At 48.3% G+C, this 19,129-nt stretch overlaps 1 protein-coding gene across 1 annotated transcript in view; it reads right to left on the minus strand.

Moving 5' to 3' along the window:
• Positions 1-6,373, minus strand: part of LOC116941106 (polycystin-1-like) — a 25,585-nt gene extending 19,212 nt beyond the window's left edge. The window contains exons 1-2 of the mRNA XM_032951746.2: positions 5,469-6,373; positions 1,166-1,313 (exon numbers count right to left, since the gene is read on the minus strand). Of these exons, the coding sequence (XP_032807637.2) occupies positions 1,166-1,313; positions 5,469-5,595 (275 nt within the window). The 5' untranslated portion in view covers positions 5,596-6,373. The remainder of the gene's footprint in view (positions 1-1,165; positions 1,314-5,468) is intronic.
• Between the last annotated feature and the right edge of the window lie 12,756 nt (positions 6,374-19,129).

The following is a 19,129-nucleotide window of genomic DNA, read 5'->3' on the forward strand; positions in this document are numbered from 1 at the left end:
GCCAGATCGACAGGGGATCGAATTAGCCGCAGCTTTAAAAGGCACGACTGGCTCTTAATTAATCGGCTCCACAAGGCGCCCCACGAAGCTCACTCGAATGCAATTATCACCTCGCGAGTGTTAATTGGGGAACCTTGCTGTGTAATATGTCGAGCACACGGTGCTGAGCCATATGCCTGTGGCATCGGGCACAGGCAGAGAGCTGAGACAGTGGACTCCCGTTCCTCTGAGCAGCCTTCCTCTTGGAAATGTGGTCCCTTCTTCACCACCACCGGCTGAAGCTCTAAGTGAAGGGGTTTGCAAGATTGCTTGATGATGAAATCACACACTCATTGCTTCAGGGTGAAATCGCACAACTCACCCTCACCCGGTCACACGTGCCTCTTTAAAACGGTATAACTGAGCCAGACCGGAGCTGTGCGGAGCCAGGCCAACACGGCTCAGGAGGTGTCAGGTTGTAATAATAGGGTTTTTCCCATTTTTTCTGGAAACAAAACTGCAACTTTCTTACAAGGATTCATGTCTGCATTAACCACAATACCTGCAGTCAAAATGCAAACAAAAAACATACTATGATAATATATGCATTGTCCTTAAAACTGATTGGTCCATACCAAGGGACGGCTTTCTTTTGAGCCTCAACCCAATTGGTGGTCAATTGGTGGTCGAGCACCAATTGGGTCGAGGCTCAAAAGAAAGCCGTCCTTTGGTGTGGACCAATCAGTTTCAAGAACAATGCATATATTATCATGGTATGTTTTTTGTTTGCATTTTGACTGCAGGTATTGTGGTTAATGCAGACATGAATCCTAGTAAGAAGGTTGCAGTTTTGTTGCCAGAAAAAAGGGGAAAAACCCTTTTATTACATTTTGGAACTGGCAAAGGAGGTCTAATGAGGTGTCAGGTTGTTTTTCCATTGCAAAAGCCAAGGCGTGCCACTGATGTCAAATGCAAGGGTTCGTTAGCACCACCCCTGTCCCTGCTTGGCCTCAAGCCAGATTGATATGGCTTGTGAGGTCAGCAAATCACAGTTCAGTCCTATCTTGGCACAGCAAATAGCCAGTGGACCCCGTACCATGAGGGCCCCGTGCTGGCTAGGCTCGGATGTACCAGAGCCGAGGACTGACCAAGCGACTTGTCCCATAGCCCTGGGCCATGAACTCACCTGAGCTGCAGGCAGAGCTGACAGCAACCTGGCACCCCACCGACGCCTCCTCCTCCACCGAGGTCAACTGCCCCAAGCCACTGCAGGTCGCCAGTACCCGCCGACGACGAATTAGGGGCAAGCCGGCACCCCTGGAACCAAGACGAGCCTGCGGCACACGCAGAAGACACGTGCACGCACACGGGAGTTATTGTAACTCGTTACAATACCACGGGTTGTCAATTCGTGCCATCGTTTGCATAAAAGAGTGCCCAACGGCAAGACATGTCACACACTAAAAAGTTTGCGTGTAATCATCTGGTCATAGAGCAATTACGTGCTTCTGAACGAGAGGGCCGCTGTGTGTCCGTTCTTAAAAAGATGTGGGCAGCTCTGTTGCGAGTGCACCTGGGTCGGGGGCCTCCAGCGCCCCTCCCCCACCCCCCCCACCCCCCCGTGTCCAACAGGCGCCCCATTGTGAGGGGGCGCCTGCTTGGCACGACGGGCAGAAAGCCGAGAGCGATAGGGGGCCCAAACGGAGGGGAACTCGCGCGCACGGAGGCCCGGGCGGAGAATGCCATCTCCCGTTGCAGGTCATCGCGACGCTGGCACGATGCATATCGGCGATCGGCGGAAAAATGAAGCCCAGGCCGAAATGAATGACTGCCGTGGGCACGGCGAACAGAGCGGTCCGTTCAAGGAAGCCACCGTTGAGGGACGCCATCGTCGGTGGCGTTGAGTGACGCGAGCCCGTGCCACGTTCCGCTCGTCAGCCCCCAAGCCCAGAGATATAGCTCTCACTTGAGTCTGCTGGAAAGACTCAAAACATTCGTCAATAAACGCTGTGGCCTTAAAAATATATATATATAACAGGTGATGTTTTGGGCGGAGGACCTTCATGGTATATAAACAAAGGGCCACTGTGCATAACGTGGCCTATCATATATTTTGAATTGTAAGGGTCGGTGTTATTGAAGAATGATTTGAGGTCTTTATTGTATTTTTTTGCTTGTGCACTACTGCCAATGTAGCAGCGGCACCAAATAATGAATTTACGTCAAGATACAAACTCATTACATTCACGTCCAGTAAAACGCTCTCTGTCCACACTCGTGAATGCGGAATTCACGAATGCAGAAACTTTGTTCCAATGGGAAAAATGGGATTACGTTCCTGGTACGGGTGAACATAGGTGGGGAAATGCGAAATGTTTAATAACAATAACGACAATAAATGAGTAATACATTATGAGGAAAAAGGTGTTTTTTTTTTTAAATTACCTTTGATGATGACGATTTGACGACGATGGAGGCGGTGGTGATGGTGAGGAATTCAGGTGGATGACTCCTCGCGAGAGGCAGGTATTTGATAACAACGCCACACAGCTGTTATCTTTTTAGCACTCTGCGGTAGTGCTCGCCGCAACACTTTCCCTGACTGCATTCGCGTTCTCTTTAATGGACCTCACAGTCGACTCGTTTATACCAAAATGTGTAAACGAGTCTGCTGTAAGTACGTATGAAGTAAAAAATGCACACCAGCGAATTCAGAGCGGGATTACTGTGAGGCTGAGGACTAAGCGGGCAACCGAGGTGGCGTGCCTAATCTTCGCAGTTTCAAACGTAACAACGTTCTGCGCACACTTCCCTAGTGTCGCTGGTCTGGCACTACGCACACTCGCGAATACTGGAGTCTGGTGGGTCACAATAGGGAATTAATATGCATTCAGTAACTCGCGAATATGCGAAATTCGCAAATTCAAATTGGCTCATCTCGAGGGTTTACTCTGCTCATGTATGGCATGAAAGTGTAATTTGAGCTATAGTTAGAATCCTGAACTGTATCACTGTTGTACATTGTCACATCTAAGGAGGAGAGCTAGGTTCAATTCCGAGTGAAGCAGGTTGGAAACGTGCGATTAAAGAAAAAAATCACCCCTTTATTCAGCAATTAAATAACTTTAAAACTTGAATTGTACATCACAGGTAGTGGGGTAAAGTGTGGGTAATTGCACATCACCAACCTGCTACACTGCGTGCTCAACCTTCAACACTAACCACACTAAAAAAATATTTTACCAGGTAAGGACCACTAAGCTATGTAGCACTTTTTCAGAAGCGACCTGGCCACAAATGATAGCTCAACAAAGTGGCTGATCACGTGGAAATTTATAGCAGCCAAATACTCTAAACGCACGTTTCTAAATGTGGAGGGAAAAACCAGAGGACCCGGAGAAAAATCCACGCGACCACGCGGAGATAGACATGCAACCTCCAAATATACAGCAGCAGGCATCAGGGTTGGGATCGAACCGTGATCTCCTGTATACCAGGTGAGGTAGTTAACATCTCGCCACGGTGACGCCCTTCATTTATTTATAGAGGCAGATGTAGCATCAGATGTGGCATCTGCCTCTATATGAACCTCTCCTGCTCAGTCATCGGCATCAGAATGTTTGTTTAGGCTCAAGGAGGAATCCGATGAGCTATGAAGCTCTTTTTCACAGAAGTCAAGTAGAGGCGGGAAAGAAAGCTACAAAACAATACAGAACAACTATAGGAGTGCAAAGTATAGGAAAGGTCAGCAAATCACCAAAAATAAATACGTAAAATAGATCATGTACGTAAGTTCACATTGTAAAAGTACTGTACACCAATTCCCACGCTTGCGCAAGGCAGCTAAACAACAGCAAAATCGGTCCCAAAACCACACCAAGACAACACACTATCCCTCAATATAATTGAACATTAAAATATAACTAATGTAACTATCGATACATGGGTAAGGATGAAAGTTACAAATGACATTGGCAAATTCAGTTGTAAGCAGCACTAATCTTCTGCTTCAGGATATTTTTTGAAGGAAGATTTACGATGGCAAGGGAGGAAACAAGGTTGTTCCGAATCTGGTTGTCATCATTATCATCAGCCACAATCAATCCACAGCTCAATGAAGGCTTCTCCAAATCATTGCCATCCCTCCCGTCTCTGTGTAGTAGCAAGCCATGTATCTAATACTAAACCAAACTAGAGATATTTTTTTGCAGGTGAGGCTCACTGAGCTATATATACATTTTTTTCAGAAGTGAAATGGCCACAAATGATAGCTCAACGAAGTGGCTTATCACGTGGAAATGTATTGCAACCAGATACTCGAAACGCATGTTTATACATTTGGAGGGTAAAAACCAGAGGACCTGGAGACAAATCTATGCAACAGGCGTTAGGGTCGGGATCGAACCCAAGACCTCCTGTATACCAAGCGAGGCAGTTAACATCTCTTAGCCACCGTGGCACCCACATTTATCATCAGCACACCAGCTAATTTCCTTGTTCCATCTCCGCAGTAGACGAACTCTCGGACATCACCCCGGTTACGGTCGCCACTCTCTCGTCAGTCTCGGCCACCGCGAACAATCCACTTGCGCCACTCAAGACTCACGTCCCCTTCTAGCGCAGTGTTTTTAGGTTCGATTACATTTAAAGGATATATAAACATTTTTTTATCTCACGATCACTGAATCCGCTTGTTTACCCAGAAGAAAGCCAAAGTCGTCACAGTAGGCGGGCGATGTTTGCTATAAATATTCCATTTTAGTTATTTGCGGTGTCGTTTATCAATTTCTGGAGCATGACACCGCGGCACACAATGGGACCACTCTTGCCAAAGACATCACGGGACCTTTAACGTCCGCTGTGAACGTTGTAAACAAAGACATTGCAAGTGTAATCGCTTGAATATGAATCAGTCTAGGCGTTGAGTTGAAGACGCAAACTGGAATATTAAGTGAATAAAGAGACGATGAAGGAGATTGACGAGACATATCGCGCGCACAGACTATCGATTCGTGACCCAGCTTGTGGTCGCGCAAGAGTTGTCACGACACGTAACTTGAACACGCCGAGAAAATGGGTTAACTTTTTTAGAGAGATTTTAGTTAATTAGTTTAGATTGGAGTTTATGGGTTAATCAGCGGGGGGGGGGGGGGGCGTTCACGAACCCAGTACTGCACAGATTCAGAATCAGAATGTTTATTCACACTGGAGGATTCAGTGGACAGACGAGCAAGAGAAAATGACGTGTTCACGATACGATGACTACACGAGCATATCAACGCCACCACCACCGTCATTATCGTCTCGTCTTCCAATCCTCCTATAGCAATGTCACAAGGACATTCGCTGAACTGCTTGAAAAGAAATCTCAGCCGTCGTCACCACCGCACACTACGGGCACAAGGCGCTCTTCCCGTGGCTCATCCACGAGCGAGTAGGAGCGGGGTTTGGCGGCGGACGGAGATGAACCGTGTGCCATGACATCTCACCGTTTATGCTCGCCTCAGTGTCAGCAGCGGTGGCAGGAGTCGCAGTGGTGACCACGGCGAGCAGGGAAGAGGCGAGAGTGAGCCGGAGACCCACGGTGAGCAGAACCGGCCGGGGCTGTCTCCCCATGCTCGAGCCGGGGCGCCTCCGATGGGAGGGTCTGGCTCAACTCGTAGCGGGGCTTCACCTGGCGGCCGGGCTCACGTGGAGGTCTGCCTCACCTGGCGGGCCGGCACACCTGGGGCCGCCCCTCCTCCGTGTGCGCCGCGCCTCTCCATGCCAGCACCGGGGCAGAGCGCGCGGGCCAGGGAGGGGCCACGAGGGGAGTTCCCGCACTGGGGCTGACGTCAGGGGAAGGCTGTGGGACGCCAGTGGCCAGTTGCGTAAATGCCTCGCCCAAGTGGGTTTAACTGGGGACTTTCTTCGCTGTGCTTTCGGGGTCGTACCCGGGGAGCGAAACGTCGGACATCGTGCTAAACAAAACGCGGCACAAACCGAGAATGCATCGGAGAGCTACCCCCGGGGCAATCGCGAAAACCGACGCAGGTGCGCTTCTCATGAATCGAGAAATAATGAACAACCGTTTGTCAAGTCACTGCTGCATTACGGCTACCTTCAAACCTTGTAGGTCACGGGGGTTATTTCACCGTATTTCACCACGCGCAGAGCAATAACGGTCTGAAAGCCATCGGCGGAGAAACGTCGCCTCATTCAATATGTCCTCGCGTTCCCTGCCAGATACGCAAGACCACATTACACGGCGCAGACGACAACAAAGTGGTCGTGAGGGATGGCCATCGATATTCTCCTGTAACGCACGTGTCATTTTGGTAACGCGAATTGGATACAACGCAATGAATGTATGGGGGAACACTTTTAGTATAACGCGGAAGCGACTTGGATATAACGCGACTGAGTGAACAGATCTATGTCGCGTGAGTAGGGGGCCGTCCATAAATGACGTCACGCACCTAGAGGGGGGGGGGGGTTAAGACATTTATGACGATGCGTGACGATGGGGGGGGGGGGTGAGAAATGTGACGTCACATAAAAATGCGCAACTTTAAATAAATATAGACGACACGTTCTACTTAAATAGACTTTTTTTTATAAATGTTTTTGAAGCATGTTTTATTTTCAAAATGGAAATATGGTTGGGGGGGGGGGCAGCGCTTTGTGACGGAGACAAATCCAGCCTGCGTACGTATATCTCGCTATCGCGGACTCTGCATTACCCCATATTATATATTATATTATATATTGTTTATTAGAACGCTATTTGTTGTTTTCAAAACGCGGTGTCCTTCAGGAACGCAACTACCGCGTTCGAGGAGAACGGTCTGTGCGAGTTGCGTGGTTGAATGTCGTGCGGGATGCGGTGCCACATTAGAAGCCTCTCTGACCCACGTTGCACTGTAATTGTGCTTTACGGATAGCTCGAAAAGTTTGGTCTTCAACAGCACACGACCAGAGGCGATCGAAATGATCACAGTCAATATGTTGGGGAAGACCGCAGGGACATCTCAAATGTCGATGCGATATGTGCCGCCAAAAAGCCTGTTCGACACGTGAAGAATTAGAGGAGATGACAGTCAATATGATACAATATTCACACGACCAAATCTGTGTGGAGTTTTATCAATAAAGCCAAACAGTTATCGAATTATGCTAATTCAAGGACGGGTGATAGCTTTATGGACACCCTATAGGTACTGTATAGTGTATATGACATTCTGATGGGCCATTCGCGTTACCACCAGGGTCTAGCATTCATCTCTGAGCTATATAGCATGAACAGATTTCGTCCCAAGCTGTACATTCCTGCGTCATGAATCACCTTCCCACCGGACCAACTTCCCTCTCAGAATCGACTGCGTACAGAGGGCTGAGTGACTGGAGGACATTCAGACAGCTAACCCGCAAGGCCTAGGACTGTGCCATGAAGCTGTCAGCGGGCCTTCTGTGCACCTAGCCTGGCACAAGTGCCACAATGACCGAACTGCGTTCCATGAGAATGAAAAAATGTGGCACAAATATCGTTGTATGCTTATAACAAAAATTAATCAGATTTTGCCCCCCCCCCCCCCAAAAAAAAAATCATGGTTCAAGTCACTCGCAGAGAAGGGGTGGGCTTAAATTACTAACTGGCTTTAAGTCTCAGGGTAAACACGCGAACCCATCTAAACCAAGCGATTTACCTCCCGTGGAGTGTGACGCTAAAGCCGATATAAAGCGAGAAAATCCGATTAGTCAGCACGCAAACACACACACACCACGTGTTTCTCACGTTGGCAAGGAAAGCCTCGCTGAGGTCTTTAGCTCCCTTCCATAGACGCGCAAATGCGGGGTGATTGAGGAGCATCTTCTCAGTCGTGAATCCAGGCAAATCGCCTACCCTGGGAGAAAACGCCGTGCACGCGTGGAGAGATTGTTGGGCTCTGTTGTGAAGCTATCGCGACCCAAACCATGATGGCTGTTGTGACTTGGTAACAGCGCCAGGACCGAGTGTGACTTTCACGGCGCGGTAGTGATGGTTAGTGGCGTGTCATGTTTACCAATCATCTAGTGCGTGCAAATGCGTAACGCGTTCACTTGTACTTGAGCGTGCGCGGTGAGGAAGCCCGATCTAGAAGCTGTAGATTCAAGTCACTGGCGGTCACCGCCCTCCGCAGGGCTCATCAGCAGGACGAGGCGGGAGGCTCAACTCGGTCACCGCGCGGTCGTGAGGACCACGGTTTCAATCGCCATGGCCTCGACGGGCGGACAGCGCCACCTGCTGTCGGTGTGCGGGGCAGGCCACGGGGCCACCACTGCACCAGACGGTGCCGTCCGCCAGGTGGCGCGCACCAACAGGGCACCGGACACCTCTGCGGGGCGTTTGGAATTGAAGCACCCAGGGCAAGGAGACACGGGCGCACGAGGAGACGGAAACTCCGTGAATTCTATTACACGCACACCGTGACACATTATCATCATCGTCGTCGTCGTCGTAATCATCCATGAACTATTCCAGGTGGCTCAGCGATAGAAACGTGTTTTTAGAGTATCTGGCTGCTACAAATGTCCGTACGATAGTCCACTTCGTTGAGCTGTCGTTTGTGATAGCCAGGTCGGTCCCGCGTCGCTCAGTGGGGCCTCATTTGCGAAGATAAATAATAAATAGAGCGAGCGGCTCGCAATCCGAAGGTTGGGAGTTAAAATCCTGGTCTGGCCTTGATTCAACCTGTCATCCGTCCGGGATAAATAAACATTGGTAACACTTTATAACAAAGTCACAGGTGCCTGTCCTATGGAAAGACCCACGCCCGCCAAAGGAGTGTGGAATTTCCACCACTAGCTCAAGGGCTGTAAACAGGAGATGAGCACCGCCTCAGTTGAAAACTCACTTCTTTAGCGCTGCTTTTGTGTTTGGTTTGTTGTCCTTCCCCACACCTCCGATTAGAACGGTTGGCTACGTACGGTGCTAAAGAAGTTCAACATGCATTCGTACAATTCTTGTTTCAGCAGGAAAGCATTTTGGCTGTCCATCGCTATCCATCGCTGTCCATCACCACCCATCGCTGTCCATCACCACCCATCACATCGCCATCCATCGCTGTCCATCACCACCCATCACATCACCACCCATCACATCACCACCCATCACATCACCACCCATCGCTGCCCATCACCACCCATCACATCGCCACCCATCGTTGCCCATCACCACCCATCACAGCCTCGCGATGCAACATCCCATCTCGCTCCTGCACAGGAGCTCACCTCACGGCTCTTTCTCCACGGTGGACGTCTCTCGGACATCATCTCTCTCCTTGTGGCTCTCACTCTATCGCCCGTGTTGACCGCTGGCCATCGTCCCTTCTAGCCATGTGTCTTGTGCGGCCCATTGCCCTCACAGTGTATACGCGATCTTTCTAATTTATTCCCCGATTGGTGCACTAATCCTTCCCTCTCTCCTCGGCGCAATTACAATCAGTATACCTCTCCGTGCGTCATGTAAACACGTGCTCCCTTTTCTTTTATACGTGTTCGTGTTTCTGATTCATATGTCAGAGCACTGCCAAACTCACCAACCATCCTCTCGGCTCAGAACTGTTTAATCACTTTTGCATGACTTTAGCGATCTCTCTGTGCTTACGCGTATCTCATTATAATGGGCGACTCTAAACGAACTTCATATGAACGCAGACATTGCTTTTGCATCATTGAAAACTAAAGATCATTGTGTGCTGCCATTTCTGGAATCAGTTAAGTGCCGTGAACAAGGGCCAATTCCATTGTGCGGAGCCAGTTTATTCTTCGCGCTGTGATTTTAACAACATTGGCATGGTCACCCCCAGAAATAATAGCCCAGAGCACACAGCCTCCTCTTTGCTAGGGCGACTATGGCGCCACTTAGACATCGTTCAGTTAGAAAGTCAACAATCGTCATGCCTCGCTGGTGTAGTATTCTGTTAGCGGACGGGCAGCCAGAGTGGTAGACTAATTGTATCACAAACACCGCGTGCTCATACGTTTAGCGGGGGCAAGACTTTCCCCAACAGGGGCAGCTGCTGTCCTTGTCACAACCCCTCCTCCCTCGTCCCGTGTCATTTGCAGGGAGCAAGGCAGACACAGCTCCCCCGGTGTGTGTGTGTGTGGGTGTGTGTTTTCATCGTTGTACCTCGTGTCGTTTGGCATCATGTGCCACCATTCGCTCTCCATGCTGGGAGCTTCTTCAGGAATTTGAGTCCAGCACGTGGAGCGAAACGTCGGACATCGTGCCGAAACAAGTGCACGTAGGGGAGCCACGCAGCACAACCGCGTAAACGCGCGCAGCAGTGAGGCAGGACGTGTCCACGTGCCGCTGCGGGAAGCCTCGTTTGGGATCTGGAACAACGTCTCGCTGACGAGAAAAGTTGGAGATATCCACCAGAACGATGCTCCAAGCAGAGAGAAACAAGGGTCATGGCCAGCAGAAATGGTCGAGAAACGAATTCACACATGTCCCGGTGTTGGTGATGGTATGGCGACGTCGCTGCCAGGAGCTGTGCTATGCCCATGCTGTTCCAACACGCTCTCTCCCTCAACAGCGATGTTCGCATATGAAGTGAACTTGTTATTTTTACGACGAACATCTTTTGTTTTGGATTCCAGCACGTGTTCACTGCAGAGCAATATCGCTTTAAACGGCAAACACACTCCTGTGCAATTTGTCTGAGTGCCGTGCCATTCGTCGGCGCTGCTGCTGCTGCTTACAGACACGAGTGCAACACGAATGGATCCCACATCGGAAGAGCAACACATTTGTTTGGTAACCGCGTCGCCCGTCGTGCCCGGTGACCGGCCTAACCCTCGGCACGTGGCCTCTCAAATAGGTCGGCTGGAGCGCTGCCAGGCTGGGCGCCACGGCCTTCACAGCCGCCAACGATGACAGGCGAACAACGCACGCGAGCTCACCACGACAGAAGACACACACACACAAACGCCACCAATTATTCCTGCCGGTTTAAGAATAAATATAGCGTGGCATGGACATTTACCAACAACCCCTCCCTCCCAAAAAAAAAAAACAAATCTGCTGGTGGCAAGCCCCAGGACTTATGTGCAGAATTCCTCCGTTGGTTTATTTATTTTCAGTCAAAAGTAATTTTTTTACAAGCTGCCTTTTTTTTGGTACCAGTGCGGAGACGTGACATGGGGTCAGACCGTAGCCCCGTGACACCTCGCGTTGGCGCGCCTCGCGGGCGCATTCTGCTGACGCGGCAATCATGCCGCGTGCCCTGCATGTTTTCTCCAGGCAATAAACAAACCACTCTTTAAAAAAAAAACACGCGCACACACACACACGCCATACACACACACACCACATACAGACACCACACACACCGCCGCTGCTGCTGCTCGCGACGGTGTGGAGTTTGATGAGACTAACAGTCACAGTCTAATGCGCAAGCACTTTATAGGGAAATTCGGGAAGCTCCGGTTTGTAGGAAGCAACGCGAATGCTCCCCCCGTTAGCCGCACGCTCCACGTTACATGAAGATAGTGCACATCTGCCAATGTCGCTCGGGGCACTTTTGTTTCACTCGTGCGGGCTAGAGCAGAATAACGGAGACGTACTCAAGCGGCAGAGGCCGACGACGAGAGGCAACATTCTCCTGGAGACATTTTCCACCCATGGATGGTGATATTTCAATATTTCAAAGTAAGCGGATGCTCACTATGAATTTGGCCATCAGAGGATTGAGTGGACTATAAGCAGTTAAACCTGGATCAGCGCAGTTCATACACATTCTAATAATATTCAGCCCTTTGTCAATCCACTGCTGGATGAAGGCCTCCCTACGCCGTTGTCCATCATGAGAGCTAATTGTTAACGATATTGGGAAGGGAGGGTGACCCAGGACCATTTGGAATATCACTTTACTGATGATGTTAGCCTCGGCTGAGAATCGAACTCAAGAAGCCGGGGTTCATAGCGTTGTGGGCTAACCACTGCGCCACCATTCCACCGGGTGGTTCACCAAATTGATTGTAAGACGCGATTACGGAGTATCTTCTCAACATTTGACAAACACAAAAAAGACACCTTATTTGCCGCTTGTTCACACATGCTGCTCAACTAGCAGCCGCAGGCTCCCAAGATTAGCGAGTCCCCTTATTGCCACCGTATCCCATTCTCCACGGCCAGCCCTCGACAAAGGAGGGGGCTCGGCGTCTGTCATTGTGCCCCGCTCACGTTGGCTCCGTGTCACCTCGCCGACTCACACACCGAGCGGTGCCAATTGGCCCTGCCCCCCCCCCACACCCCTTTCGCACGCCAATTGGTGCGCTACTAACGACATCGGTAAATATGCGAAATAAATATTTTATCAGCTGGTCTCTCTCTCTCGTGTGGAGCACAGTGCACATAAAACCCCCTTTTCCCCATGCCCCAGCCCTGGCCTTCAATACAAATCTTAAAGTTTGTACGAAAAACAAATTATATAAGCTCCCTATGTTTTGTTTCTATTCCGAAAGGAATGATTAGGCATTATGAAGCAAATAATATTCTCCAGTGGTCATAGGAAAATGAAGAGTCCGGGACATATGTAAAACTACTCAGTCGCTGCACGTTCGGCCCCGCGTTCTCCAGACACGATTTCGAGACAGATTTAAACGCTTTTTGTTGTTGTTGTTGCGGCCATAATATTCGGTACAGCGAGGCGCGTTCCAAGCATTGCAAAGAAAAAAAACCCACAATTTTCTATGTAAAGTTGCAAAATGCAAAACACAGCATGTACCGCCACATAAATAAATAAATAGACAAGTGCCCGCGTTTTCTCAGGAAAAAACAAACGTTAAAAGGGAAAGAAATTGCACTTAATCACCGATCGTCCACTCCGAAATAAACTGCCAAAGGGGGTCCCAACTCTCGCCACTGCAGATCCAGGATATACAGCGAATATGAAACCGGCACAGTCAATACTCTGCCATGTTGTGAAAATGACAAAGGTGGCTGCCAAACGGCAGTTAACTTTACGTTTATTCATTTATCGCAATGGAAATATGTTCGAGCGGTGGTGGATGAACTCTGTACAGTTTGTTCGCCGCCTGACTGTAAGCCCACTCTATAATAAAACGCATACTTTACATGCTCATGGAGTCTCTTGTCCACTTGGCTATAAAAAAAATAGGTTCTTTGTGTGGTTTCATGGCCATAATAAAATAATTGTTGCTGGAAAAAAATCCCAACAAGAAGCTGTGGAACTCCCTAGAATCTCAATGGCACACTCAATTAGTGTAGGCTCTGGGAGACAAAGCAGTGGTAGAGAAAGCTTTCTCCCACTTGTAAACAAGGAGAAATCCCCCCCCCCCTGCACATTCCCTGTTGCCTTTTCAGTGAACCCTCTGCAAAAGCATTCAATAAAATTCGGACAGTTGAGAAGTATCCGTGGAAAATGCGTGTTTTATTTTTCGGCAACAGCAGCGTGAGACACAAGCGCTGCTGCTGCTGCTGCGTCCGCCCAGCAATCGTCGGCATCCAGAGTACGCAAATGCCTCGGACGTGCACACATGGCATTAACACATCACACGAGCTGTCGAACTTTAGCATCCCCCAAAATACTGTGGTTGTATAAAGTGTTAACAGATCCCAAATGAGCGGACAAGCACCGCAATCTGAAATTTAAAGCGCTAAAATTAGACGTATAATTATTGGGTCCTCACTTCAATAATTGAAAAATAAAAACTGATTTTTTTCTTACTCTTTCCAGTCACACAAGTCTTAGTCCAAGGAAAGAAATATTTACAGAACGTGTGCTTCATTTTTTTGTAGTAGGAAAACCTTGACAGGCAAATTCACGCCTCATTACAGAGGCCCCTCACAAATGAGGCGCTGAGCTCGTGGGAGGCAGGGAGCCAAAAATCGATCATGTGTGTGGAACGTGGGTCATGTGCTGCATCTCATTATAAAAACATAACGATTGTTTGTTTGATTCAAATTTATTTTCACTGCAAAGTAAAATATACATCATCATCGGTCTGATAAAAAAATATCAATGGGTTGCAATGGAAATATATTTAAAAAAAGTATGCACGTGAGCATGTATAAAACTATCAAAAGCATTCAATACATTAATATACTATAGGTTATTAATTCAAACAGACCTCATATACAGTGAGGGAAAAAAGTATTTGATCCCCTGCTGATTTTGTACGTTTGCCCACTGACAAATAAATTATCAGTCTATAATTTTAATGGTAGGTTTATTTGAACAGTGAGAGACAGAATAACAACAACAAAATCCAGAAAAACGCATGTCAAAAATGTCATAAATTGATAAGTATTTGACCCTCTCTCAATCAGAAAGATTTCTGGCTCCCAGGTGTATTTTATACAGGTAATGAGAGCTGAGATTAGGAGCACACTCTTAAAGGGAGTGATCCTAATCTCAGCTTGTTACCTGTGTAAAAGGCACCTGTCCAGAGAAGCAATCAATCAATCAGATTCCAAACTCTCCACCATGGCCAAGACCAAAGAGCTCTCCAAGGATGTCAGGGACAAGATTGTAGACCTACACAAGGCTGGAATGGGCTACAAGACCATTGCCAAGCAGCTTGGTGAGTCGGTGACAACAGTTGGTGCGATTATTCGCAAATGGAAGAAACACAAAAGAACTGTCAATCTCCCTCGGCCTGGGGCTCCTTGCAAGATCTCACTTCGTGTAGTTGCAATGATCATAAGAACGGTGAGGAATCAGCCCAGAACTACACGGGAGGATCTTGTCAATGATCTCAAGGCAGCTGGGACCATAGTCACCTAGAAAACAATTGGTAACACACTACGCCGTGAAAGACTGAAATCCTGCAGCGCCCGCAAGGTCCACCTGCTCAAGAAAGCACATATACATGCCCGTCTGAAGTTTGCCAGTCAACACCTAAATGATTCAGAGGACAACTGGGTGAAAGTGTTGTGGTCAGATGAGACCAAAATAGAGCTCTTTGGCATCAACTCAACTCGCCGTGTTTGGAGGAGGAGGAATGCTGCCTATGACCCCAAGAACACCATCCCCACCGTCAAACATGGAGGTGGAAACATTAGGCTTTGGGGGTGTTTTTCTGCTAAGGGGACAGGACAACTTCACCGCATCAAAGGGACGATGGACGGGGCCATGTACCGTCAAATCTTGAGTGAGAACCTCCTTCCCTCAGCCAGGGCATTGAAAATGGGTCGTGGATGGGAATTCCATCATGACAATGACTCAAAACATACGGCCAAGGCAACAAAGGAGTGGCTCAAGAAGAAGCACATTAAGGTCCTGGAGTGGCCTAGCCAGTCTCCAGACCTTAATCCCATAGAAAATCTGTGGAGGGAGCTGAAGGTTCGAGTTGCCAAACGTCAGCCTCGAAACCTTAATGACTTGGAGAAGATCTGCAAAGAGGAGTGGGACAAAATCCCTCCTGAGATATGTGCAAACCTGGTGGCCAACTACAAGAAACGTCTGACGTCTGTGATTGCCAACAAGGGTTTTGCCACCAAGTACTAAGTCATGTTTTGCCGAGGGGTCAAATACTTATTTCCCTCATTAAAATGCAAATCAATTTATAACATTTTTGACATGCGTTTGTCTGGATTTTGTTGTTGTTATTGTCTCTCACTGTTCAAATAAACCTACCATTAAAATTATAGACTGATCATTCCTTTGTCAGTAGGCAAATGTACAAAATCAGCATAGGATCAAATACTTTTTTCCCTCACTGTAATACAGAACACATAGCTTGAAAGCAGCTTGAAAGGTGACTGTATTTTGTGATCTGAAGAGGCCTACCTTGCTCTGTGTAGAGTTAACACTAAAATCGAATACATTTTTACAGAGCTTTTGAAATCCGCAGTTTGAAGGCTCAAAAAACAAGAGGCAGAAATCTCCCGTTTAGCCACGCACATTCTCAGAACAGGTGCTGTTAGCGAGTTCCCATTAAGGCCAGGCACGTGCATGTCACATGCAATACTCAAGAATGGTTGCAGAATGAGAGCAGCACGCAGTACTTCAGTGCGACAAACAATCGACAAGATAATTCAAAGCCCAAGAGGAAACTGAACCCAAAAGGAAACTACGGGTGATTAGCGTCCTGATGCAACGTTCTAATCAATTACGAAACAATGGAGTTCACGTCGACACTAAATGAATTAAAGATGGCAAACGAGACGTTTGTGGCAGATAATTCCGCTGGGTTTTTTTTCCCACCAAAGAAACCAAATATTTAGTTTAATTCAATTATTGGATGTTCAGATTTGCACTGGCGCTGCCGATAAGGGCCCTGTCCAGAACCTTCTCAACCAGTCCAGATCGTCTGGCTCGAAGTACAACCACAGGCTTCCAGCCCAGCACACGCTCTATTAAAGCCAGCCTGGAGTGCGGCGTGGTGGACAAGTACACGCATCTCTGGGTTCTCCAAGCCATTGCTATCGTCTTCCTATCGACAAGCGAGAGCCAAGAGTAACGAGCCAAGCAATACAGTGGGAATGCTTGTGGTTAAATTCAAGGCCTCCGTTATTATTTCATTTCAAGGTCGCCCAACGATTATACAATACATTTAATGAAACACCCACCTATATCCCACTTACATCCGGCAAGTAACGTACTTGGAATGACCTGCTATCATACGGGATATTAGGGGAGAGATACATGTTGAGACCATGTAGACAAGTTGGTGGGCTTGGGTAGATGTCTGTAGAAGGGACAGTGGCCGGCGCTTTACACTAACAATAGAGTAGCAGCCAAAAGAGAGGAGCCTGATTCCCTCGCGGCTTCGGGCCCCCTTCATCCAGCAGTGGATTGATCATAGCTGCTTCTGATGGTGATGATACAAACATTGAAAACTTATTGCAGAAGTGCCATAACTGAAGTCACATTTTCACAGTGACTACAACGAGCCATTGTAAACATTCAAGATCAACAAAGGACGTCTGCTGTCATGAATAAACAACGTGATAATGACAGTGATTTCAACAAAGCAGTATTTTTCGCGCTGTAATGGATTCCCTCCCCCTCGTTCATCCAAAAGCTCAATCAAAACCGCTCAGCATTCACTTTTCTAGCGAAAACTATAAAAAACGTATTTAATGAGCGCCGCCCCACAAGGCCAACACTGTACAAATAAACGCCATGCAGGGGGTCACTTCGTTTTTTTCGTTAACCACCAGAGGCAGGAGAGCCGCGGTTGGGGTACTTTAACCCACCCAGGTTCCCATTCGCGTGTCGCGAGGAGCGACGCCACGGCGCGCATTCTCTGGCTCCAGCTTCTTCGATCGCTGGAGCTTCCCGAACTGTACCGTGGGATGGAATGCGCCGATTTCTCAGCAAGAGAGGCTTCGGCGACCGCTCTGAGCCTTCTTCCTGTTATGGCCAACGAGACGCATTCATTGCTGTTCAGACACTGAGCATTCCGTCCTCTGTGTAAACTGGCAGGTGTGCCGTTTTCATTGCAGAGGAGAGGTATTTATAATATTTTCGTTAAATTCCTTTATAGTATACACCTGGCCAAAACTGACAAAGCCGTCATTGCAATATAAGAGGAAGCCAATGCCAAGAGCAGCAAATGGTGTGGTCACATTAAGGTCCAAATGCGCGGGTTTCTTTATTCTCTTCGTCGTCTTCTTCTCAAACACAGGTCTCCCAAAAAAACACGAGCCGGGGGGATACATGATGATCGCACTGTCGGATTCGCGACGCTGAATTCCTGTTCGCATTAACCGCTGAACAAATAGATTGCAAATGTTTTCACTGGAAGTTAATAACGTGTTGAGCCTCAAGATTCCAAACATGCAATGCTGCACATCTGCGCTTTCTTTGACAGTGCTACATACCCGTGCACGCTACATGCCCGTGTGCCAAACAACCAACACGTACACACAAAGAGCCCCTTTCACCCTCGTTCCGTTCGGGTGAGTGCTGCTGGGTGAGCTCATAATGTGGCCTGCACCACACCTGGCTGTCCATTTTTGCCACAACGCTGCTAATGAATTATGGCATCACATAGGACCGCTGAACCAACCTTAGAGGAAACATAGGCCAAGGGTAACGGTGCCAATTACGACGGCCATACATGGCCAGGAATAGAACTCGCATGTCCACAATTGTCGTCGAAAAAAAACAGGTGCCACACACCGCCCACCTGTTCAACTTTTCATACGTGTACAGTATATGCCATGCCAACACACAAGACAAAGATCCCCCGCATAGCCTCGAACTGACTGTTGGGGCAAGTGCTGCTAGCTGAGCATCGATGCAGGACAACAGGGTACACGTGAGTGGGTGGCCAGCACGACATCCTGCCACCTTTGATGCTCTTGTGCTGACATTTACAAACCACACTACAGCGGATACTCATTTATGGTTGAGTGGATCAATGGGAAGGCTCTGGACCGACTTAGATATTCGTCACTGGTGTTGGTCATGAGCTGGAATCCAATGCGGTCCGCCGAGTCTGTAGCATAATTCGCTAACCACTACAGTACCATTCCCCACACCAACACTCAAACAGTGGATAAGTGTGTACCAGCCCATCCTCATACAAAGTATAATGCTTTAAAAACCTCTGAATTAATCGCCAACCGCTCTGCCTGGGGCATCAGGTCAGGGGCTGCTGGTGGCGATGGAATGAGATGCACGTTTCACTGCATCCTCAGCTTTTTTCTGCACAGAGCGTAATGGATGAAGCCATACCCCAAGCCATCACCATCCACCACGGTACTGGGGTAATGAACAATGCGTCCCGCACCTGCACACGTGCTGAAATTACCACTCCGTCTCTGCGCTGAATGTCTCCTTCGTATTTATGGATTGGGCATTGCGTCGTTATATGTTGTATGGTCTGTTCTGGATTACCAGGTATCCGCATCTGGCATGGTTCGTACGGATGCGGTTAAGGGTGGACCATGAGCTTCGTGGAAGATCAAACCCAGGGATCTTCTGCGTTTGGTATTTCACAAGGTGTTTGCTTGAGAGTTCTTTTGAAATCCAATTAGCTCTCCAGACTTCACTCTGGTTAAACTTGCATTGTTGAAGGTTAAGTGCATCGGTCCAGAAGGGCTTGAGTAATTCAAAGCCATGATGAGGGGTACTATTGAGGTCCTGATGAATGGGAAGGCGACTGTTTTTCTCGATTCGCAGGACTTTCCAGAGGGTTGCAGCGTTGC

This window comes from Petromyzon marinus, chromosome 10 (genome assembly GCF_048934315.1).
Source record: "Petromyzon marinus isolate PM22_M1 ecotype Great Lakes invasive population chromosome 10, UKy_Petmar_22M1.pri1.0, whole genome shotgun sequence".
In the NCBI taxonomy this organism is placed as follows: Eukaryota; Metazoa; Chordata; class Hyperoartia; order Petromyzontiformes; family Petromyzontidae; genus Petromyzon; species Petromyzon marinus.